Source organism: Lynx rufus, unplaced genomic scaffold (assembly GCF_022079265.1).
Source record: "Lynx rufus isolate CCGP_SWC_20201006 ecotype Redwood Valley unplaced genomic scaffold, mLynRuf1.p SCAF_7, whole genome shotgun sequence".
Classification (NCBI taxonomy): Eukaryota; Metazoa; Chordata; class Mammalia; order Carnivora; family Felidae; genus Lynx; species Lynx rufus.
Window position 1 is genome coordinate 96,286,255 of NW_025814889.1, and position 26,249 is coordinate 96,312,503.

Genomic DNA, 26,249 nt, shown 5'->3' on the forward strand with positions numbered 1-26,249 from the left:
TCATTAATGTTGCATTATTCATTTTTCAAAAAGTTTTACTTACTTAAGTAATCTCTGCACCCCATGTGGGGCTCGAACTCATGACCCCAAGATCAGGAGTTGAATGCTCCTTTGAGCTAGCTAGATGCCCCAGTTTATTCATTTTTATTGCCAAATAGTATCCCACTGTATAGGCATACCAAGATTTACTCATTTATTTACCTGTTGATAGACATTTGGATTTTTTCCTACATTTGACTATTATAAATAGAGCTGCTATGAAAATTGGTATAGTCTTGGTATGAACAGACACATTCTGTTTTCTTGGGCAAATACCAAGGAGTAGAATGTCTGGATCATAATGTTCGTTGCATGCTTAGCATTTTAAGAAAGTGCCAAGCTATTTTTCTAAGTGGATGTACCATTTTACATGCTTACTGTGATGTACGAAAGTTCCAATTGTTCCACATCTCTGTCAACATTTGGTATGTTAGCCTTTTTAATTATAGCCATTCTAATAGATTTGTAGTATCTCATTATGGTTTCAATTTTCAGTTCCCTAATGATTAAGGATGTTGAGCATCTTTTCATGTGATTATATGTCATCCGTAAATCTTCTTTGGTAAAGTGTTCAAACCTTTTGTCTATTCTATTTTTGAGAGAGAGAGCGAGTGTGCATGCTTGTGCGGAGCAGAGAGAGAGGGAGAGAGAGCATCTTACGCAGGCTCTGTGCCCAGCATGGAGCCTTGTTATCAATACCTGAGCGGAAATCACGAGTCAGACTCTCACTTGACTGAGCCACCCAGGTTGTCCCTTGCTCATTTTATTTTAAACTGAGCTATTCATTTTCTTGTTAATGAGTTATGAGAGGGTTTTTTGTTTGTTTTGTTTTTGGGTTTTTTTTGTTTGTTTGTTTTGTTTTTTTTCAGCAGGCAAAAGTTTATTAGAGTATAAGATTAGAAAGAATAGTATGAAAGTCCTCTTTACAGAGAGGAGACATTTGAAAATGAATGACATGTGAGACTTCTTATGTTCTGGATATAGGCCCTTTGTTAGATATGTGATATGATTTGCAAGCGTATTTTCCCTGCCTGAGCCTTGGCTTGTCATTTGGTTGATAGTGCCTTTTTTTTAGTTATTATTTTTTAAAAATTATTTTTTAATGTTTGTTTATTTTTAAGAGAGAGAGCGCACAAGGGGGGGGAGGGGTAGAGAGAGAGGGAGACAGAATCCTAAGCAGGCTCCAGGCTCTGAGCTATTGGTACAGAGCCCGATGTGGGGTCGAACTCCCGAATTGTGAGATCATGACCTGAGCTGAAGTCGGACACTTAACCAACAGAGCCACCCAGCCGCTCCTTGAGTGTCTTTTAAAGCAGAAGTTTTCGGGACGCTCAGGTGGCTCCCTTGGTTAAGCGTCTGACTCTTGATTTCAGCTCAGGTCATGATCTCACGGTTCATGAGGTGGGGCTGAGGGCTCTGCGCTCACAGCATTGGGCCTGCTTGGGATTCTCTCTCTCCCTCTCTCTCTCTGTCTCTCTCTCTCTCTGTCTCTCTCTCTTTCTGTCTCTCTCTCTCTCTCTCTCCCCCCCCCCCCGTCCCTCTCCCACTTGTGTGTCTGTGTGTGCATGCGTGCCTGCTCTTTCTCTAAATAAATAAATGAACACTAAAAAAAGTAGAAGTTTTCAATTTTGTTGATGTATCCATTTTTTTCTTTTATGCTTTTGGTGTCATTTCTAAAAAATTTTTGCTGAACCCAAGACCATAAGATTTTCTGTTTTCTTCCTAAATTTTGTAGTTTTAGGTTTTACATTTAAATCTGTGACCCATTTCAATTTAATTTGTATATGTTGTGTGGTGTATGGATTGAAGTTTATTTTTTTGCACACTGATTCAAGTTTTTTAATTACTGTGTGTTGAAAAGACTATTCTTTCTTTGCTGAATTTCTTTTCTACTTGTGTCAAATAAATTTACCATATATGCATTTTTATGTTGATTCCAGAATTCTTTATTCTGGACAATCTCTTTGTTTCTCTTTACATCAGTACCACATTTTCTTGATTACTGTAGATTTATACTGAGTCTTATAGCCGGGTATGTTAGTGCTCCACCCATTATTCTGTTGCAAGTCTGATTTGGTTGTTCTAGGTCATTTGAATTCCACACAAATTTTAGAATCTGCTTTTTACTATCTCCAGAAGAGCCTGCTGGGATTTTGTTTGGCACTATAATCAATCTAGAGGTCAGTTTCGGGGAGAATGGACATCTTAACAGTATTGATTCCACTAAGCCATGAACATGGTGTATTTTGCATTTAATTAGGTCTTCTTTCATTTCTCTCAAATACTTTTATAATTTTCACTTTAGAAGTCTTACACATTATCTGTTAGATTTATATTTGAGTATATGATATTTCTTGAAGTTATTGTAAATGCTGTATTTAAAAACCTTATTTACTGATATGCGTGTATGTATGTAAATAATAGATTTTTGTATGTTGGTTTTGAGTCCTGGATCCTTGCTGGGTTTTCACTTAATTTTAGTAGGTTTTATGTAGATGCTACTAATTTTCCTACGTAGACGGTTATGTCATTTGCAAATAAGTTGTTTTACTTTTTCCTTTCCAGTCTAGATGCCTTATATTTATTTTTTATTTATTGTAATGTCTAAGACCTCAAGCATAGTGTTGAATAGAGGGATAAGATTGAAAATCTTTATCTTGTTCTTGATCTTAGGAGAAAGCATTCAGTCTTTAAGCATATGATATCAGGTGTAGTGTTTCATACATGCCCTTTATCAGACTGAAAAGGGTTCCTTCTATTCTTAAATTTGTTGAGAGTTTTTATCAGAAATGGGCATTGGATTTTGTTGAGTGCCTTTTCTGCACCTTGTAAGATGATCATATGGTTTTTCTTTAAAAATATTTTTGCTATGGTGAGTTTACAGAGATTGATTTTTGAGTATTAAACCATGAAGTATTTTCCTTGTTTACATATTGTTGGATTCAGTTTGTTAAATCTTGTTTAAATTTTTGCATCTAAATTCATGAGATATATTGGTGTATATAGTTTTATTTTCTTAAATTTTTTTTTTTTTTTTTCAACGTTTTTTATTTATTTTTGGGACAGAGAGAGACAGAGCATGAACGGGGAAGGGGCAGAGAGAGAGGGAGACACAGAATCGGAAACAGGCTCCAGGCTCTGAGCCATCAGCCCAGAGCCCGACGCGGGGCTCGAACTCACGGACCGCGAGATCGTGACCTGGCTGAAGTCGGACGCGTAACCGACTGCGCCACCCAGGTGCCCCAATATAGTTTTATTTTCTTAAAAAAATTTTTTTTAATGTTTACTTTTGTGAGAGAGACAGAGTGTGAGTGGGGGAGGGGCAGAGAGAGAGGGACACACAACTCGAAGCAGGCTCCAGGCTCCAAGCTGTCAGCACAGAGCCCCACATGGAGCCCAGACTCACAAACCGTGAGATTATGACCTGAGCCGAAGTCGGGTGCTTAATTGACTAAGCCACCCAGGCGCCCCTTGTTTTTTTTTTTTTTCTCGTAATGTTTTAGTCTCATTTCAGTGCCAGGGTAGTGCTGGCCTCATAGAATGAGTTGGGAAGTTACTCCTCATCTTCAGTTTTCTGGAAGAATTTGTGTAAGATTGGAAAAAAATAATTTTGGGTCTTTTAAAGTTTGTTAGTTGATTTTACAGCACAGTATTTAGTGTGGGACTGATATTGCCCGACTGTTGAGGCCAGGCTGCTTTGAGTACTTTACCCAGTGCCCTGTGAATTATGAGGTTTCCCACCCTTTGGGGAACAATTCCATGTGAGCCTGCATATTGTTTCTTCTAATAATTTCATGTGACCTTTCCTCCTAGCCTTTGATAATTTATGGACACACATGCACTGACCAACACTCTGCTGACTACTCAGGGAGAGACCTCTACAGATCTCTTGAATTCTCTGTGCACTTATCTCTTCTATGGTACTCTGTCCTGTGAACTCTGACTTGGCTTCCCCCAATTCCCATCTCTGTGTCCTCAACTCCAGGAGACCACTAGGCATTGGCTGGGTTTTCTCTCACTTTGCCAGCTAGAAACTCTCTCAAGACAGTAAGCTGGGGCAGTTATATGGCCCACCTGATTTGTTTCCTTTGAATAGTCACTGTCCTTCATTACCTGATTAAACACACACACACACACACACACACACACACACACACACACACTCTGTTTCATCGATTTGGCCTGCTTACTTGCTCGCTTTCCTTCTTTTCTGTTTTTGTTTCCTGGTGGGAGGGTAAATCCAGGCTCTTGCCCTCTTGGCTGGAAGTATAAGGTATTATAGTTTTTTTTTTTTTTTTTTCCTTCTCTAGTTTTGGTGGGATTAATATCTATTTCTGTTATATATCCTTTTTTTTTCTCAAGCTCAGACTGAATGTTTGATTGTGTTCCAGATTTATTTCCTTGGTAGTTATGAACTCTGAGCTGGTCTTTTTCTTTCAGAGTTTTTGTAATAACCGTTTTATTCTTGTTGGTCTGTATTGGTTTTTTTCTGTCATGTGTCTTCTGAGAGGTGACATTGTCAACAAGACCTTCAAGAATTTTATCAGATGCTGATTATGTAGAGAATGCCAGTAGATATTTGGGTAGCTGAAGGTCATCATCACCTCTAGAGAGTAGGTTTATATCAGTTTGTAATTTATATTAGTATCTTTTTACCCCATTTCATTGGTAGTCTGTGTATACTCTATAACAATAGCATTCTTTCTCTTCTTTCACTTCCTTTTATTTTGCAGGTACACTTAGTGATAGGTGGTGCTCTTCCCTCAGATCTTCTGATCTTCTGCTTGGTGTGTCCTTCCCTTTTGTTTTCTCAGGGTAGGTCCTTTTATTGTTGAAGTCATGTCCTGGTTTCCATCTGACAATATTCCTCCACTACCTTTGAGATTTGGTTTAAATTCTTTTTAAAACTGCATATTTTGCATTTATTACCAGTAGTTTTTAGCATTTTGGTTGTAAAACAAAACATAATACAGAAAAATGACACCTTTATAACATCATAAGGGAAACACCACTTTAGTCAAGAAGTAGTAGACCTTTGCAGCCACTCCAGAAGACCTTCCATGTACCTTCTTCTCCTAAGTAACCACTGTCCTTTTTTTAAAAAATATATTAAAAAAACTTTTTTTAGAGACCATGCGTTCAAGCTGGGGAGAGGGGCAGAAAGGGGGAGAGAGAGAGAGAGAGAGAGGGAGGGAGGGAGGGAGGGAGGGAGAATATCCCAAGCAGGCTCCACGTTCAGCGTGGAGCCTGACGCGGGCTCAGTCCCACAACCCTGGGATCATTACCTGAGCCAAAATCAAGAGTAGGATACTCTACTGACTGAGCCACCCAGGGGCTCCTGTCCTAACTTTTCTAGTACTTACTTTCTTACATTTCTTTACTGTTGCTAGGATTTTTTTTTTTAAGTTTATTTACCTTGAGAGAGACAGAGACCGTGCAGGTGGGGGATGGGCGGAGAGAAAGGGAGAGAGAGAACCCCAAGCAGGCTCCATGCTGTCAGCACAGAGCCTGATGTGGGGCTTGAACCCAAAAACTGTGAGAGCATGACCTGAGCTGAAACTAAGAGTTGGTTGCTTAACCTTAAGACTGAGCCACCTAGGCACCCCTTAAAATTGTTTTATGTTCATTTATATTTGAGAGAGAATGAGTGGGAGAGGGGCAGAGAGAGAGAGAGAGGGAGACACAGAATCTGAGGCAGGCTCCAAGCTCTGAGCTGTCAGCACAGAGCCAGACACAGAACTCAAACTCATGAACTGTGAGATCATGACCTGAGCAGAAGTTGTACGCAGAACCAACTGAGCCACTCAGGCACCCTTGTCTCAGTCTTTTTTCTTCTCCTAGCTTTCCGTTTGCCAGCTTCTTGACATTAGTTTTCATTGCCCTTCACTTCAGTAGAATATAATTTTTTGTTTTTCTTTCTGACATTTTTTTCCTGTTATGCTTATGAACTCTTTATCTTCTCTCAAATCTTAGGTAGTAGAAAGAGAGGCATTGCTGATGCCCTTTCTTTGCTTCCTGTAGCACAGAGGACCAACTCATGTTCACAACACTGGTAATTGGTGACTACTTCGGATGGGAATATGAGCATATGGTATACTGGAATAATTTTGTTAGTGTCTGTATATACTGAGCCTTAAGTTGATTGTCGTTTTCATTGTGTACCCTTTGGACAAATAAAACTTTTCAAATCTCAACCCCAAACTAGTGGAAGAACCTCAGTCAAATCACTTAATGTCCTTGCATTTTTTTCTGTTACAAAGTAGGAATGATAACACGTATCTAATTGTGTTATGAGGATCAAATTGATAACGTAGAAATGCTGTGTAAAGTAATGCATAATAGAAATACTACATGCTGATGATAATAGCATTTTAACCTTTCTTTTTTATCTTGAATTAGAGATTATGAACAAAACCAGAGTAAAGAAATTGAAAACCTGTTTTACTAAATGTATTACCTCGGATGAAATTCCTGATATCATAATTATTCCCTGTAGCAAAATAATTTTTCATACCAAACAAGCTTAGAGATAGCTTTTCAAATACTAATTATTACCATTGACGAAGATAGGATGCAGAATATCCTATGGCAGAAAGATACTCATCAGGAATCAATTTACTTATAGGGTCTAATGAAGAAGAAACACCATTTTAACACTTTGTATAAGATCACAATTTTAATTGGACTTCTCTTTTTGTGTTTTGAGCTATTGTAGATAGTTGATACCTGTAGAGTTGTGTTTTATTAATAAGCTCATGTACTGAGAAACGAGTGATGAACAAACATATTCTGTAAATTAAAAAAAGTGAAATCATTCCCTCAAAAGTGGAGTGGAGGACTTTAGGAGTAAAATGTATGATTTGGGACGCCTGGGTGGCTCAGTCGGTTGAGCATCCAGCTTTGGCTCAGGTCGTGATCTCGCGGTTCACCAGTTACAGTCCCGTGTCAGACTCTGTGCTGACAGCTCAGAGCCTGGAGCCTGCTTGGGATTCTTTGTCTCCCTCTCTCTCTGTATCTTCCCTGCTCACGCTTTGTCTCTGTCTCTCTCTGTCTCTCTCAAAAAATAAATGTTAAAATAAATAAAATAAATGCATGTTACAAAAGGGCCTACAAATTTCTTTTGTGTACTATTTAGTAGGAGTTCGGATGGGAGAGAAACCAAGAGTTTTTGTTAAAAGGCCCAATTGTTAGTTAACTGCTGCATTGCTTTATAAATTAAAGACATTTAAAAATTGCTTTTAGGCCTAAACAGCATTATTTTCTACATCTAAGCAATTTCAGAAACTGCTTTTCTGTAGGGAAACCATGTGGAATTTTTCTGGTAGTTTCTTGAGGCAGTAACAATTGAGATTTAATGGATGAAGATGTTAGGAAATCTGAAATCCACTCCTTCCTTTGATGTGCATGTGGTCTTGAGTAGTCACTGAATAGCTTTGTGTCTCAGTTTATTCTTCTGTAAAATGGAGATGGAAATAAGGTCTATTTCTGACACATTCAGTTTAGCTATGAGGATCAAAAGACATCAGACTGCTTTGAAAACAAAGTCAATAGTTGCAGTTCCTGGGTGGCTCAGTCAGTTAAGTGTCCAACTTCAGCTCAGGTCCTGATCTCATGGTTTGTCATGCTCTGTGCTGATAGCTCGGAGCCTGGAGCCTGCTTTGGATTCTGTTTGTGTCTCTCTCTGCCTCTCTCCCACTTGTGTGCTCTTTCTCTCTCTCAAAAATAAACATTAAAAATTTTTTTTTCAAAAAAAAGAAATAATTAAAACTGTCATCATTAAGGGGCACCTGGGTGGCTCAGTTGGTTAAGCGACCAACTCCAGCTCAGGTCATGATCTCCCAGTTCGTGGGTTCGAGCCCCACATCGGGCTCTGTGTGGACAGCTCAGAGCCTGGAACCTGCTTCCGATTCCATGTCTCCTGCTCTCTCTGCCCCTCCCCTGCTTGTATTCTGCCTCTCTCTCTCTCTCTCTCTCTCAAAAATAAACATTAAAAAAAATTTTAAACTATCATTAACTTTAATATTTGAAGTAAATTACATATTTGATGCAACTAGAACTTTTTTTTGTCCCTTTAAGTCTTACAAGACTTAATAAAGGTTAGGAGCTCAGTAAGGTAAGTTTATTAATTTCATCCTATTGCTGGCAGAATTAGTAATTTGTATCGGTTAACATCACAGCCTTCAAATTAGCCGAATATGACTGCTTTCTAAAGACAGTACAAGTCTTGGTTTGGGATTGTGAATATTTGGACATGTAATTTGTCCCTCAAAAAGTACTAAAGAGTTAAGGAACACAGAACATGGAATGAGTGCAGCTTGGACTTTTTCATAAGATACCTAGTACTATCATGCTTTTTAGGTGTTTTCCCAGCTAAATTACTTAGGAAATTCAGCCTTTTCGTAAATGAAAAAGAGAACAGACAACACTTGGCCAACATACGTATGGGAAAGAAAGAGTTGCTTAATGTGCTTCAGTTAGGTATTTTATTTGACTCTTTAGGATTCACTTACTTTATTAAGGTTCCAGAATCTGTTAAGTGTTAATGGTATCACAGAATCTTAGATTATGTTATTAATGATACCAAGCTTTTCTGGGTAAATAAGTGTCACTTTTTCTACTATGAGAACTATGAAGCTCTTGATTATTCTATTAGCTGAGTCTTAGGTGAAAATATGCTAACGTGTAGTTTCGGGGTATGTCTCTGATCTATTTGTCACAAAAACTTGAAATTTTAAGGGATTTTTTTTTCCCCCTCCTAACCTTTTCCTACTTCCATATTGTGGCCTCAGATACATTATCCAGTTTAACCTCTTGTTTTAAAAATTGATAAGCTGAAGTCTGGAAAGGTTATAGCTTATACTTCTGGAATTCCCTTTTTCCACTTTACTCGTTAAAATCATTTTTTTATTACTGAAGCAATGTATAACTATATTTTAACTTCAAGATATTCAAGTCAGTTAGAGGCATTAACATAGACAGTTACAGTTCTCTTTCAGCCTTTCCATATCCCATTCTTTTTTCAAGTAACTTCTGTTCACAGCTTTTTTTTTTTTAATTTTTTTTTTTAACGTTTGTTTATTTTTGAGACAGAGAGAAACAGAGCATGAATGGAGGAGGGTCAGAGAGAGAGGGAGACACAGAATCTGAAATAGGCTCCAGGCTCTGAGCTGTCGGCACAGAGCCGGACGCGGGGCTCAAACTCACGGATGGCGAGATCATGACCTGAGCCGAAGTCGGACGCTCAACCGACTGAGCCACCCAGGCGCCCCTGTTCACAGCTTTAAGTGTGTCTTTCCAGAACTTGTTCTGTGTATTACAGAGATTTAGAGAAACAAAAAAAAAAAAATGTGGATGACATATACTATATGTAATTGGCTGTTTTCTGTGTCTTTCTGTTCATTTAATGTACCATATTCTTTCTTAACTGCTAAATAGTATTCTCTGTAGAATGAATATCCCAGGATATATTTGATCATTTCCCTCTGTGGGATATTTAAATTCATAACTTCCCTTCTTTCCTCCTTCCCTCACCTCCCCTGATGGTGTAAATAATACTGTGAATAGTCTTAAACATATCTTTATGCATATGTGTGAATAAATCTGTGTACTTTGAAAGTTTTTACTTTTATACAAATAATACAGAATGTCTCCTACCATTTCCCAACTCATACTGTCCCCAGTCTTTGCCTTCTGCTTAATGCTGGTCTGGTGCTTAACAACTATTACATTGAATGCTACCTTGGGTTTTTGAGATCAGAATTTCTCTCTGATCTTGATTACTAAATTAAAAGGACTCTTTTCCTAATGTACAAATTCATATCACAAGTGACTAACAACACAGGACAGGCAGTAAAAGTAATGTGGTGCTTTTTAATGTAGTGGTTAAGAGCACAGTTCTGGTGTCAGACTGCCAGGATTTTAATCTCCACACTACTCCTTAACTACCCCTTAGTATTTGTGTCATCAACCTTAGACAAGTTATTTAAGCTCTCTTTCAGTTTTCTCATTAACACAAATGGGCTTCTCATTCTAATGATGTAGTAGGATACAGTTATAGAGCCTGTGGTCTAGAGTTGTAGGGATTAAGCTATGATATGCGGAGTTCCCGGTGCATAAGTGTTCCATAAATGCTAACTAAAAACAACAGAATGCGTACCCATTTACATTTTTAAAAGTTTATTTTTGAGAGAGAGAGTGAGAGAGAGAGAGAGCGTGAGCACACAGGGGAGGGGCAGAGAGGGAGGGGGAATAGAGGATCCCAAGTGGGCTCTGCACTGACAGCAGCAAGCCCCATGTGGGGCTCGCACTCATTAATTGTGAGATCATGACCTGAGTAGAACTTGGATGCTCAACTAACTGAGCCACCCAGTTGCCCCATACCCATTTACATTTGTAACTAGGGTGTGATGGTGATAGGTTGTGATGGTGCTTGTCTTGCATTGTTGGTCCACATGCTATTCTGAATAGTGATGTGGTTATATTAATAAAAGTTCTACATAAATATAAAATGTCCATAGTACCCAAAGCAGTCTATAGATTTAATGTAATCCCTATCAAAATACCAACAGCATTTTTCATAGAACTAGAATAAATAATCCTAAAATTTGTATGGAACCACAAAAGATCCCGAATAGCCAAAGCATTCTTGAAAGAGAATAAAACTTAAGGTATCACAATCCCAGATATCAAGATGTACTGCAAAACTGTTGTAATCAAAACAGTATGGTACTGGCACAAAAAGAGACACACAGATCAGTGGAACAGAACAGAAAGCCTGGAAATAAATCTATGATTATATGTTCAGTTAATCTTCATCAGAGGAAGCAAAATTGTGTGATGGGAAAAAGTTTATTCAACAAGTGGCACTACTAAAACTAGACAGCTACATGTAAAAGAATGAAACTGAACTACTTTCTTTTACCATGGATTAAAGGCCTAAATAAGAGACCTGAAACCATAAAAACCCTAGAAGAAAGCATAGGCAGTGATTTCTTTGAATTTGCACCAACATCTTTCTAGATATGTCTTCTAAAGTAAGGGAAACAAAAGCAAAAATAAACTATTGGGATCACATCAAAATATAAAGCTTCTGCACAGCAAAAGAAACCATCAACAAAACAAGAAACCCACTGAATGGGAGAACATATTTGGAAATGATATATCTGATAAGGGGTTAGTATCCAAAATATATAAAGAATTTATGCACCCCAACACCAAAAAAAAAAAAAACCAAATCCAATTAAATGGGCAGAAGACATGAACAAACATTCTCTAAAGAAGACATCCAGGTGGCCAACCGACACATGAAAAGATGCTCAACGTCACTTATCAGGGAAATGCAAATCAAAATAACAATGAGATACCACCTCACACACCTGTCAGAATGGCTAAACTTGAAAACACAAGAAACAAGTGTTGGCGAGGATATGGAGAAAAAGAAATCCTCGTGCACTGTTGGTGGGAATGCCAACTAGTGCAGCCACTGTGGAAAACAGTGTGGAATTTCCTCAAAAAATTAAAAATAGAATTACCATATGATCCAGTAATTCCACTACTGGGTATTTACCCAAAGAATATGAAAACACTAATTTGAAAAGATACATATGCACCCCTATGTTTATTGCAGCATTATTTACAATTGCCAGAATACAAAAGCAGCCCAAGTATCCATCGATAGATGAAAGAGTAAAGATGAGGTGTACACACCCCCCCCATTCACACAGTGGAGTATTACTCAGCCCTTAAAAGATGAAGTCTTGCCATTTTCAACAAGGATGGATCTAGAGAGTATAATGCTAAGTGAAATAAGTCAGAAAGAAATACCATATGATTTCATTCATGGGGAATTTAAACAAACGAACAAAGAAAAAGACAAACCCAAGACTTAAATGTAGAGAACAAACTGGTGGCTATCAGAGGGCAGGTGGGTGGGGGATGGGTGAAATAGGTGAAGGAGATTGAGAGTACACTTAACCATGATGAGTACTGAGTAAAGAATTGTTGAATCACTATATTGTACACCTGAAGCTAATATAACTATGTTAATTGTACTGGAATTAAAGAAAATGTCTACATAAATGGAAACTGCACTTTGTTCTAAACTTATATATGTCAAAAATACTTAGGTCTAGAAGTGATTATTTTATTTCTCTTTTACTTATTTTCCTAATGAAAAAAAATTTGTAGTGGTTTAAAATGGGTCCCAGGAATGGAATCTTAGTTTATAACATTATGCTTTTAGAAAATAAGGCTTACCTTTGTATGGTTCAGTTTACTTAGGAATTAACTTAAGTCTCCCTTGTGTTGCCATAGGATGTTGTTCAGGGACCATGTTTTAATCATACTTATGTAACTATAGTGTTTTACGTATTCAATAAATATTTGTGTGCTTGAACTACTTTAATCATTCCTAGATGGTCCTCATCATTACTCTTTAAAATTCCCATATTATTCCCTGAATTTCTATGCCATTTTGCTATAAAAACACACTGAAATCTTACAGTAAAACGTGCTATTCTAGGAATAGTTAGAAAGCAGTGATTCCTTATTGCATTTCATCTGTTCTTATTCTTGAGTATTTTCAGATCCTTTTTCAGTTTGAACCCAATATCTTGCTTAATGTTTGTTAATAATATATTTTAAGTGGAATCTGCTTGAGACACATAGCATTTTTGTTTATGGAGAAGATCAAGGTTGTGATTGTCACTAAATCAAACTTCCATGCATAACAAAGCAAACTTCCTTCCAGTTTGTCTTAGTTTGAAGTGCTCTTAAACTTGAGTGGTATTTTTCAAATAATACATTTATATATGAAATAATCAGAAATGTGGTTCAGGCATTATAGGAAAATATCTCACTTTTTTAAAACAAATGTTGAAACAGTACTTAATAATGTGTGGTTAATTCTTTTTTTTTTTTTTTTTTTTTTTGCTGTTCCAGATTATATACGAACAGGAAGGGGTCTATATTCACTCATCTTGTGGAAAGACCAATGACCAAGACAGCTTGATTTCAGGAATATTACGTGTGTTAGAAAAGGTGGGTTTCTAGTAAATGATTTTATTTATGATTGTTTATGGCAGTGGTTCATCGTTAGGGCATTGTTAGTTTGAATTTCATGTGTGAGGTGAAATTATGTAATTGAACAGTGGTTGTAAATTTAACATGAAAATGATGTTAGAAAAAAATAATTAAAAATTTTTAAAAAAGATTTTAAGTAATTTCTACACCCAGTGTGGGGCTCAAACTCACTGCTCCAAGATCAGGAGTCCCGTGCTCCACTGACTGAGTCAGCCGGGCACCCCAGAAAAAAAGTAACTTTAGATAGCCAGTAAAATAGCATGGACTATTATAAAACTTATGTAAAAGTTGCAGTAATGTAAATTTTTTATAATGAATAATAATAGTTTAAAAATCTATATAACAATTATCAAATAGTTTATGATATTACATACTTAAAATGCTAATATTTAGTGGTTTAAAATTTTCATTTTGGGTTCAGGGAATTACACATAGGTGACTAAGAGTGTAAGATATTGCTGAATAGTAACCGTAGTCCATAATTTCTTTCTCTAGGATGCTGAAGTAATAGTGGACTGGAGACCATTGGATGATGCTTTAGATTCTTCTAGTATTCTCTACGCTGGAAAGGTATTTAAAAAAGAAAGGGTGTGACTAAAGGAAGGAATGCTATTAAGAATTTTTTTTTTAAAGGTTATTTATTTATTTTTGAGAGAGAGAGAGTGTGAGAGCATGAGCAGGGGAGGAGCAGAGAGAGGGAGAGAGAGAATCCCAAGCAGGCCCCACGCTGTCAGTGCAGAGCCCGGTGCAGGGCTTGAACTCACGAACTGTGAGATTGTAACCTGAGCCAAAACCAAGAGTCAGATGCTCAACTGACTGAGCCACCCAGGCACCCAAGGAATGCTATTTTTATTTTTATGTTTTTGTTTTTGCTATTTATTTATTCCAGTATAAGGAATGCCATTAAAACAATTATTTTTTAATGTTTAATTTTGAGAGAGGGGGGGAAACAGAGTGTGAGCATGGGAGGGGCAGAGAGAGAGGGAGACACAGAATCTGAGGCAGGCTCCAGGCTCTGGGCTTGAACTCAAACCATGAGATCATGACCTGAGCTGAAATCGGATGCTTAAGTCAACTAAGCTACCCAGGCACCCCAAGGAATGCCATTTTAAAATAACTTTTTTGAGCTATAATTCATATGCCATAAAATTTATTCTTTTAAAGTGTACAATTCAGTGGTGTTAATATATTTACAGAGTTGTGTAACCATCACCAATATCTAATTTTAGAACATTTTTATCACTCCTAAAAAATAAAATACCTTTTAGTAGTACACCCCTCATTCCCACTTAACTCCAGCCTCTTGCAACCAGTCATCTACTTTTCATCTCTGAGAATTTGCCTGTTGTGGACATTTCATCTAAATGGAATCATACAGTATGTGGCCTTTTGTGACTTGCTTCTTTGACTTGGTATAATGTTTTCAAGGTTTATCCATGTTATAGCACTTCTCAGTCCATCCATCCTTCTTCTTTCCCTCTTTCTTGCCTGCCTTCCTGCCTTCCTTCCCTGCCTTCTTGCCTTCCTTCCCTGCCTTCTGCTGAACAACATTGCATTTATGGATATACAGTAATCCCCCCTTACCCATGCGGGATATGTTCTAAGACCCCCAGTGGATGCCTGAATACTATCAATACAGATAGTATTGAACCCTGTACATACTGTGTTTTTCCTATACATACCTATGATAAAGTTTAATTTATAAATTAGGCACAGTAAGAGATTAACACTAATAACTAATAATAAAATATGACAATAATAACAATATACTGTAATAAAAGTTATATGAATGTGGTCTTTCTCAAAATCGTGATTGTACTGTACTTACCTGTCTTGTGATGATGTGAAATGATAAAGTGCCTACGTGATGAAGTGAGGTGAATGATGTAGGCATCGTGAAGTAGTGTTAGGCTACTGTTGACCTTCTGACAATATGTCAAAAGGAGGATCATCTGCTTCTGGACCATTGTTGGCTGTGTGTAACAGACTGTAGATAACAAACTGTGGAAAAGGAAAACCACAGATAACGGGGTGCACTGTACCACATTTTGTTTATTTGGTAGTTGATGGATTTTTTTTTTTCCTTTTTTAGGTTAATATAAATAATGCTCATGTGAACATTCAAAACAAAATTTCTGTATGGACATATATTTTTCTCTTAAAAACCTAGGAGTAGAGGGTCGCCTGGGTGGCTCAGTCGATTAAGCATCCGATTGTTGATTTCTGCTCAGGTCATGATCTCATGGTTGTGGGATTGAGCCCTGCATTGGGCTCTGCACTGAACGTGGAGCCTTCTTGGTATTCTCTCTTTCCCTCTCCCTCTGCCTGAAATCCACTCGCTCTGTCTCTGTCTTTCTCTCTGTCTTAAAATAAATAAATAAACATAGGAGTGTAATTGTTGGGTTATATGATAACTATGCATTTACCACTTGTATCATGCATGTGTTGACTTCTCGCTGTGGAAGGTAGAGATTTCTATTTTATCTATTTCTATTTTATCTCTAATTCCCTTGAAACTCAGTCTCATTTCTCCACATTTCTTCTCAGAATATTTAAACACAGATTCAGATTTCATCTTTTAGAGACCTTTCTTCCAGAGTCGTCTTATAGGCTCATTCTGACCTGGTTGCCTTTTTGGTTGGCTGTGCAGCAGTTGTCCTGAGGATTCTTCCCTATGTTTTTATCCCCATTTCTTATATCCTGTGCTGTCTTCTATTTTGTTTTACTCCTTTGTTTTCATGAAGCTCTAGTACTTCTGAGAAAAAGGGTGCATAAGAACAAAAACATTTATTTTTTTTTAGACTTTTTTTTTTTTTTTTTAATGGGTTATTTTTAAGAGAGAGAGCGGGAGAGAGGCAGAGAGACAGGGAGACTATCTGAAGCAGTCTTTGTGCTGACAGCAGAGAGCCTGATGCAGGGCTTGACCCCACAAACCGTGAGATCATGACCTGAGCTGAAGTCTGATGCTTAACCAACTGAGCCACCCAGGGGTCCTGCTATCCATATTCTGACTGGCATAGAATTATAGTTTGAAAAGAAATTACTGCCTTAGGTTTTTTAAGTTTCCTTTATTGTTAAGTCTAATAACATTGTAACTTCTGATCCATTGTATGTTTTTTTTCATTTTAGAAGCTTTTATGATTGCCTCTTTGTTTCTGGTGTTTTAGATGTCCTCACAGTGAGCCATTGTGGTCCTTGATATCCATTGTTTTGGGCACTTGATGGGCTCTTTTAATATGGAAACTTGTGTCTTAGTTCTTAGGAAATGTTGTTGAATTATTTCAGTGAGGATTTTTTTCTTCCTCTCCATTTTCTATTTTCTTTCTTTCTGGAACTCTGTAGTCCTGGACTGGTCCTCTAGTTTTCTAATCCTTTCTTTCCTATTTTTAATTTCTATTTTAATTCTTTTCCTATTTTTAATATTTTTATAGGAAGTTTCTTCAGTTTTATTTTTCAGTTCTTGGCTTTCTTGCCTTTTTAATTTCTGCTTTATTTTTAATTTCTAGAGCATCTTGTTCTAAGTGCCCCTTTTCCAGTCCTTTTTAAAAATAGCATCCTGTTCTTTGTGAATATATCTTTCCTTATTCCTAAGGCATTTTGTTTTTATCTCTCTACATAATCTACTTTTAATTGACTTTTTTCCCCCTTGTTTCATTGGGACCTTGTCTTTTGTGTAGACACTTGCCTTTGATGTTTGGTAATCTTTGTGGTGTGATGCTTAGATTTAACAGCAGACAAAAAAAAGTGGTTGATTATACTCTGTAGGTATAGGTAGGTATAGGTAGGCTTGGTAATTCCTTGGGGAATCTCTACTGTTAAAGCTAGATCCTTTCTCTTGGGCTAATTAATCATTTGTCTGGAATTCCTGCAGATTCCTGCCTGGGAGGGTAAGCCTGGATTCCAGTGTTCTGAGAACTGAGTGGAGGAAGAGAGCTGGGAATCTCACCAATTCATTGTATAGATGGACTTTTAATAAATTCTCATTTTCAGTGTGTTATCCCATTATTCAGTGTGGTTGGTTTCTCCTAATCCAGAGATAATCTGTTTTACTTTCTTTAATGAATAAACACTTCCAGCCTTCTGAACTTTTGTTAGTCCTCTTTTTAGTTTGACCTTTATCCTTATTTCCAAAAGTACCTGATCTACCAATTCCAAACCTTTGTGCTGGTGGGATTCTGTAGATGCTTCTTAACTTTCCCCATTATTCATTTCATTCATTTAGTTTTCTTTTCTTTCAGTCTGTTTCTATTTCTTAATTTTTCTTGTGCCTTTATAGTATCTTTCTTTTCTTACAAATTTTCCTTTGTTCCTTTTTAAAAAGAATTACACTAGCAGTACATGAATACATTCTTGTAAAAATGTTCAAGTAATAGAAACAGACAATAGAAATTGAAGTCCTGCTTGACTAGAATCCTGTCACTCATCTGTCCCTATTTAGTGTATATCTTTCCAGACTTTTGTCTGTATACATTTCATTATCTGTCTAGTTTTCTTTCTGTGTTGCTAATTGCATATGCTGCATGTAGTTACACTGCATTGTTTTGCAACTTCTTTGTTTTATTTACTATTATTTAATAGTAAATAAATATTAACATATGTTAGTTTTTTAAACTATGGCCTAGTATTTCCTTGTCTACCCCCTAGTTTGTTTATTCACTCCTTCACTTATGGATATTAGGATATTTTCAGTTTTTCATTTTTATAAACAATGCTGCAGTAAAAATGCTTGCATATGCCTCTTAGTATGCATGTGTTAGTATTTCTCTAGAGTGGAAGATGTAAAGAGAATTATTTTGGTGGCACACATGGCATAGTTTGAATCTTAACAAATATGACTCTATTGCCCTTTTGGAGTCAGTACTAATTAGCATGGTCATCAACAGTGTGAGGTACCATGTCTTTACACTGTCTTTCATATTTTTATTTTTTACTTGAATAGAGCAAAAAATTGAAGTTCATCTTAACTTTTCTTTGACCGTTTCTGAAGTTGGACATCTTCCTGTATGTTTGTTGCTTCATATTTCTTCTTTGACTTGCTTATTCCTACCATTTGCATGGTTTTCAGATTTGTTATGTGCCAATTTCTAAATAACTTGGTGTAGGTGTTTTTGTATTCTAGATGTTTTTCTTTGCCATATATTTTGGAAACATTTTCACCCAGGCTTGCTTATGTTTGCTATCTTTTATTGTATAGAAATTAAATTTTTTGGTTTAAATTATTAGTATTGAATTTTAGACTTTTGGTTTTATTCTCTTTTAAAATGTTAAGTTGTATAGAACCATACATGTAGATATATTATTTGTAGCTTTTAACTAATTTTTATTGAGAAATATGCAACCAATGATGGCTTAAATAAAATAGCCACCATTGGCTATTTTCCTCAAATAACTGCAAATCTAGAGGTTTGGAGTGATTCTCCTCTGTTTTCTTTTGTGGTCGTAAGATGGCTGCCATAATCTGAGACATTGTGGCTACAGTCAAAGCAGGAAAAAGGGGAAAGGGGATGAGGCTTTTATTAGGAAAGCAAAAGTATTTCCAGAGGCCCTGCAGTTGACCTCTGCCTTTATTTCATTGGCAACCCTAACTACAAGGGAGTCTGGAAAGGCTTTTCTTTTTTTTCTTGTTTTTGGGGGGGGATGGAGTGGATGGCAAGTAAAGATAAGCAAGAGAGGAACAAGGATAGGAAATAGTGGTCAGTTTTCCTACCAGTGATGTCTGCCACAACCTATAGTTTTAGTTTATGCAGAAGCTGAGAAAATATTATTAATTGAAATTAAATTTTAGTTTTAGTTCCTAAATATTTTATGTTACATATGTGTGTGTGTGTGTGTATGTGTGTGTATGTTTTTTTTTTTAGGATTCCAGTTCAGTTGTAGAATGGACACAGCCCCCAAAGGAAAGAGGTTATCGGGGATCGGAACATCTGAACAGTTATGAAGCAGAGTGGGACATGGTCAATACAGTTCCGTTTAAAAAGAAACCACATACCAATGGAGGTATGAATTAAATCTTTTGAAAGCTTAAACTAATTTGCTACAATATAATATAAATAAAAGTGCAAAGAAAATTCTTTAATGTTCCTCTGTCACAAGGATGATTTCGTGCTTTAATACATATAACTCTTAATATTTTAATTATATTCTGTATTCATCTCTCTTTTTGTTTTGATGGTTGTGACTTTATAAAAAAAAAGGTTTTAAAAATACTTGTTCTGTTTTGTAGTTACTCATGGAAGAAAATAGAAACACTTTAAAAACTTGCTTTAGATGTCTCTCAAGCACATTTTTCTAGAATAAAAAAATTCATGTTATTTCATCCTAAAGCACCAGGGGGAGATGGAGTATACCACTAAACTGTACTGTTCTAATTTCAGTGCTTACTGAGATCTTCACAGCTCATTATAGTCTTCTATTTATATATGTTCAGTGACTATTCTCCTTTATATATTACATGTATATATTTAAATTTATGCTGCTATGTGATGATTATCTACATGTAGATAACAAAAAAGACCCAAGCTAACAGCCTGGCAGAACATATATACTACCCCAAATAAGATTTAGGTAGCCCATCTGTGAGGTAGCCAGCCTATTTGTGATTCTTTTAAAAGTAGTAAATACATGTACAGAGTTAAAGTGGTTTTTTCATAGTGATTAGTTTGTGTTTTATAGCTTAATTTTATCTCTTAATGATTTTGGTGTGAATTTAGGATTTATCCACATTTGCCAAATTCAGAAAAGCTGGCCAAAATTGGCTGGAATACATACACTACATTTATATAGCCTTGTTATTAAGTGAAATTGATTTTCATCTGTGGCCTGGGGAATCATTCTCATATATAGTAGTTATCCTTTGTACTATATCATTTCTTAGAAACAGTGGTAATGAAGAAGTTAATAGTAATTTGTAAGCCTTTGGTAAATTATAGTCAGCTCAGTGCTGGTGTTTTGCTTTTTTTTTTTTTTTCTTCTTTTTGGTATTCTCTTTCTACTGAAAGGGAAGATTTTTACCAGAACAATACTAAATATTAAGACCATAGGACTTTAGCATATTTGGCATGTGAAGTGATTTTTAACTGCTTTAGATTAGGTCTTAAGAATTAATTTATGTGAATTGATCTTTTTCTGTTTGTTTTGTTGGTTGTACCTAATAGTATCTAATATTGTTGAATCTTTGAAAATGACAGGCTATGGGAATGAACAAAGGAGTGAGTTTTCATAAATGAAAGAAACATTGCATGTATGTGAAATGCTGATAATAAACATCTTTTTAGGTTAGTAGTTTTCAACTTTGGCTGCACACTGAAATCACCTAGGGAGTTTAGGCTTTTTAGAAAAATACTGATGCCTGTATTTCATCCTGCTGGACCCTAGGCATCTGTTTTTCAAATGTTGTCCTGTTGATTTTAACGTGCAGAATTGAGAACCTGTGTGTAGCTATGTAGTTTAGCAAAATACTGCTCATATGGCTTGGCCATGCACTGTGACTTATAAAGTAAGGAGACTTTATTTAGCAATTATTAAAAGTTAAGGAGATATTTTCTTTTTTCCCAGTATTTGAAAACTATTACGATTGTGTATAGCAGTAAGCAATAATATTGAACCTAGTATAACTCAGTATGCATACACATGTACCTGTCTGCCAGGAGTTATGAAGTGCAGTGCATTCTGTCCCATCCCATCCCTTCCTCTTCTAGATTATTTCATCCAATTATATTTCATCAAAACTTCTTTCAAAAGGAGACATTTTCTAAGCTTGATGTTTCAAAATTCAAATTTATGCCATTATGAAACATTTTTATACTTTTGAATCATTTTTCTAGTAAAATTTTATTTTATTATAATTTTCATGTTATATTTTTTACTTCTTTGTGTGACAAGGGAATTTGGAACAAAACATTTAAACATTAAATTTTTTTTAATGTTTATTTTATTTTTGAGAGAGAGAGAGAGACAGAGTGTGAGCTGGGGAGGGGCAGAGAGACAGGGGGACACAGAATCCGAAGCAGGCTCCATCCAGGCTCTGAGCTGTCAGCACGGAACCCAAAGCGGGGCTCGAACTCACAAACCGTGAGATCATGACCTGCACCGAAGTCGGACACTCAACTGACTGAGCCACCCAGGTGTCCCTGGAACAAAACATTTTAAAAATTGACTGTCAGAGACTTAACTTTCTTTACAATTTTTAAGAGTTTCTATTGCTCAGTCTTTGTTTTTGTATATCAGAACAAATGTTTTGAAAATGTATCTTCCCGCAACAACAGACTGCCGTCATGTTCTGTACACCTATCCAAATAAAATGTCATGTTCTTGGTGTTGATTCTATTCAAGACATATAGGGACTTATTTAACTGTTTTAGTTTTACTCTTCTGCTGTTGTGGTCAGTTTTCCCATGTCATTGTGCTGGAGATATGTTTTATATGTATTTGGTTACATTGTTCATCAGAACTAATTAGTTTTATTTACCTTTCTTTAAGAGAAGGAAGGAAATTTTGAGTTAACTTTTGGATTTATTAGTTTTCCTTTGTAACCATTTCTATTTTTGTTTAGCTATTGGTGGTAGACTAACTTGATGTTTCTTTTATGTTGACTTGGTACCAGGTTATTCATTTGTTCAATGCATCTTAGAGTACCTGCTATGTGCTAGTCACTCCTCTAGATATTAGGAATATAATTGTGAATAAAATAAAGTTCTTGTTCTCATGAATCTTACTATGTTCAAGTAAAAGGACTTCTAGAATTGAATTGTAATGTTTTTTTCACTGTTTATTAGAGCTTCAAGTGAGGAAATGTGTGAGGCATTTTCTATACATGAATATTTCGTATTTCATATGTGATGTATTTTTTCCATTAATGTGGGAAAATCTGTGTAAAATTTTTACTTTTGAATATGTACAAACTCCTGATAATTCATATAGCTTGCATGTATTAACATATATGGTTTTCTGGCATTAATTTAGATTAATTCTTTTTGTGTAATTTAAGAATTTAATTAAAAAAATTGTCTATCTAGTTTTTCATTGCTTTGAAAATATTTTTGGTCTTTGCAAATACCTAGTAGTATGTATCCTTTCTAGGTAGTCCAGACACAGTCACATGTAAATGATTTAGGAAGACATTGGAAATTAGAATTGTTCTCACTTTGATATTAGCTTGTAGTGATGTTACGAGCTCTGTGGTATAAATTCCAGTGAAATAGGATGTACAGTAGTCAAATGGGCACATGGTACTTAATCCAGTACCAGCCTTGGATATGTGTTCACTATCTAAACTGGTATGGAACCTAGGCAGGTCACTGCATAGTTAAGTTACTCAGCCTTTCTGGACTTCCTCTCAAATGATACTTGTTTAAGTGTCCATGAAAAAGTGATGGTGCCTGTAATCCTTGTAGGTAGAGGTTCTGTGAGCGGTAGATTTCTTTGTGTCAATTTAGGAGATCTTGTTGGAGGTGATGGAGCTATGGTGTTCTGACTATATGGGAAGGTGACATATGTGCAGGTCAACACTGATCTACCCTTTGATCAAGTTCTATAAGCACATATCTTCTATGTAGTTTTATGTTTGTGCAGTTGGTAGTGTGGGATCGAGTTAATTAAGACCTTGCATAACAGGACAGTGCAGCACTTCTTAGGAAATAACATTCGAGAAATGGTTTCTTAAAATTTCAGAGACATGACATGCTTATGTTGGAGTTAAAACAGGTCAAAATGGCATTTTTGGATAAGAAGTATAAGTAATAGTAGGAAACATTTTACCCTTTTGTTCTTTAAATTTTTATTTAGGTATTTATTAAGCTGCTTGTTATTATACTGTTCACAAACCTAGGATTTTAAGCTTCTGTAAATAGCACACAAACTCAGAAAATGCTTTATTTTACGTTACTATAGTTTGGGTTGAACTGAGGTCTTAATTTAGTAGATGGTTGATGTAGTAAGATGATTGAATAGGTTCATTCTCTCTTTTGTAAATGTTAGATGCTTCACGAGTTTGCGTGTCACGCTTGCATAGGGGCCGTGCTAATCTCCGTGCTGTTCTAGTTTTAGTGTATGTGCTGCCGAAGTGGGCACTGTGTTCATTCTCTTTGAAGCACTCACAGCTTACTTATATTTTCGTCCTCAATTCTCCACTGCTCTTTGGGGTTTTGCAAATAAAATGTCTGTCTGTATATTTCTCCAATGTTATTTTTTTGTACCAGTGTACTTACCTTTACCTTCACTCAATATAGTTTAGTAAAAGTAATTGCAAAAGAAAGTGAGGAAGTAAAGATTTTTTTGTTTTGTTTTTAATGACTCCAAGAGCATCATGCCATTTGTATTTGAGGGGAGGGGGCAGTGGAAAAGATGAACATTTATTGAGTGTTTGCTATATAATTGGCACCACACTAGTTAGTTGACAAGTATTATCTCTTTTAATTCTTAGAATAACATTGGGAGGTAAGTATAATTATCTCCATTTTACAGATGAAAACTAAGGCTCAGAGAGAATCAGTTATTTGCCCCAGATCATTCAGTTAGTAAGTTGGTAAAGCTGCGGTTTGAATCCAGCCTGCCTGCTTCCAAAGCCATAGTCATTTTTGGGCAAAGCTTATATTTTAAATAGGGATAACATTTTTTTTCACTCTGTATGCAAGTAAGATAATTATTTAAGAAACTATTCTTTTAAGAAAATGTGTGTTGCCATTTCTAATACAGGTAGAAGCCTGTAATATGAATGCTATAGTCATTCCCTAGGTTCAGCAGGTATCTGTTAGGCAGTCATGAAGAGCGCTGTCAGTACCTTTTAAAAAGGTGAACAAAAATATTTTGCCCCACTTTCTTGTTTTTAAGATGCTCCAAGTCATAGAAATGGGAAAAGCAAATGGTCATTCCTGTTCAGTTTGACAGACCTGAAATCAATCAAGCAAAACAAAGAGGGTATGGGCTGGTCGTATTTGGTATTCTGTCTAAAGGATGACGTCGTTCTCCCTGCTCTGCACTTTCATCAAGGAGATAGCAAACTACTGATTGACTCTCTTGAAAAATATGTGGTATTGTGTGAGTAAGTATCAAATTATTTTCTACTTATTGAAACTGGATTGTTATATTGGTCCCAAGGCAAACAATTTTTACTTGTCATTGGGCATCAGGGACCTGTGTGTAGATGAGGGCTCAAGCAGCTTTGTTCTTTCTGGGATATTGACTGCTTTGGATGAATGATTGAATAAAATTTTGCCATTTTAGTACTTTGGATCTGCAATGTATCACCTTATTACTGTTCTAAAGAAGAGTGGTCCAGTAGTTTTTATACACATTTAAATGATGCATCATCAGTAATTTATGGATTACATATTTATTTAATTTATATTTTATTACATATTATCTGTTTAAGATAGAATTTTATTTGTAATGTTGCAAATTAGATCTGGCAAACCTACGGCCTTTATAAAATTATTATAAGTGTGGAAGACAGGGCTTTCTCACTTTCCAAAAATCTTTTTGTCTTCTGTTTATTCACCCATGTGCATTTGTACACACATACTCTTTCTTGCCTTCACTCCTAACAAATATATTTTGGTTATCTATTAAATTTCTGAGGACTGTGCTAATTGCTTGATAGATAGTAGTGAACACAATAGGCTTTTCCTAGATACCTGAGAGCATATGGTCTTGTGAAGGATGCCAACCAGTAAATGGCAATACATCGCAAGAACTAAGATACAGTACAAGGTACTTTGGGGCTCCCAGGAAGGGAGGAAGGGTCCCTCATTCAGCCTAGTTGGGTAGGGGTCAGGGAAGGCTTTCTGGAGGAAGTAAGTAGTATGTGTTGAGACCTGACGAGTGAATGTTAGCATGAAGAGGAGATAATTGGAGGAGAGAGGTTTTAGATGGAAGGAAATGTATAAAACATGATGTAAGTAGAGAACAGAGTAGTTGGTATCACAGGGCAACATAGTAGGGGAACAGAAGGTACCAAATGTAAAGATCAGGCCAGAGAGCTGAGTAAAGGCTAGAGCATGAAGGACCTACTAAAATCGTTTTAGCCAGTTGTTCCAGTCATCTAGATGAGATTATAGTGGCATGAATGAGGAGACAGGAAAGATAGAAGTATTGGAGAAAAATATTTAGAGTTTGATTTTGTGATTGAGTGGGTATGTGGAGGTAAGAAGAAGGGAGAAGTTGAGCTTTTTAGTTTGGGGAACTGTAGGGATGATGGTTAACCTTGTTATAATGTTGTCACTTTATAATAGAGTAACATGATGCCTAATTTTAGATTATCTAAATCCAGGAGTGATCCAGAAGTTGGGAGATTTTGGCTGTGCTTGCTTGCTTGCTTTCTTTTTTTCTTTCTTTCTTTCTTTCTTTCTTTCTTTCTTTCTTTCTTTCTTTCTTTCTTTTTCTAATATATTGTCGAGTTGGCTCACATACAATGTGTTCAGTGTGCTTTTGGTTTGGGGGATAGATTCCCGTGGTTCATCGCTTACATATAACACCCAGTGCTCATCCCAACAAGTGCCCTGCTCAGTGCTCTCAGTTTGTAACTATTTTTTTTCCCTTCCCTTCCCCCATGGTCGTCGGTGAGGTTTGTCAAGTTCCACATGAGTGAAAACATATGATACCTGTCTTTCTTTGACTGACTTATTTCACTTGGCATAATACCCTCCAGTTCCATCCATGTTGCTGCAGATGGCAGAATTTCATTCTTTCTCATTGTTTGGCTGTGTTTTGTGATAAGAAATTCTTCCCCCTACCTTGTTGACCCATCTCTGACTGGCACTAAGCATATTGCTCAGACTAATATCCATAAGAAAGTCCAGCCTGGTTGGCAATATGTGGGTCTTAGATCTTGAAGAAAGAAGCTATCAATAGGTTACTACCCAGGGACTTATTAATAAGTAGATTTCAGGAGGGCAAAGGTTTGGCTGTTGAATAGCAGGTGTTAGGGGGTTTTAGTACCATAGCAGGCTCTGTATCAATCAGTGTTGTGATGTAACTGTCACTATGAAGTTGATTCAATCTGAGACCATTGATTACAGCATAGTATTAGGATGAAGTGGTAGTTCCTTTCTGCTCTTTAATGGTCTTTGGAGAACTAGGATTGGTTTTAAGCATTTTATCTGTCTGTCTCTTTTTCTACTTAGAGGGTGTGTGCA

The 26,249-nt window shown here is 36.3% G+C and overlaps 1 protein-coding gene and 1 non-coding gene across 3 annotated transcripts in view; one reads left to right on the forward strand and one right to left on the reverse strand.

The window, feature by feature from the left end:
* Nucleotides 1–26,249, forward strand: part of TBC1D15 (TBC1 domain family member 15) — a 74,420-nt gene that overhangs the window by 12,707 nt on the left and 35,464 nt on the right. Inside the window, exons 1-5 of one of the 2 annotated variants that reach the window (XM_047064852.1) lie at nt 6,060–6,130; nt 12,979–13,077; nt 13,615–13,689; nt 18,978–19,116; nt 23,947–24,157. In XM_047064852.1, coding sequence (XP_046920808.1) covers nt 6,077–6,130; nt 12,979–13,077; nt 13,615–13,689; nt 18,978–19,116; nt 23,947–24,157 — 578 coding nt within the window. In that variant the 5' untranslated portion in view covers nt 6,060–6,076. Of the gene's footprint in view, nt 1–6,059; nt 6,131–12,978; nt 13,078–13,614; nt 13,690–18,977; nt 19,117–23,946; nt 24,158–26,249 lie in introns of those variants that run through there. The other variant, XM_047064854.1, reaches the window with a different exon arrangement.
* Nucleotides 23,084–23,187, reverse strand: LOC124502782 (U6 spliceosomal RNA). Its single transcript, XR_006960034.1, has one exon. It is a non-coding gene; the product is annotated as a U6 spliceosomal RNA (small nuclear RNA).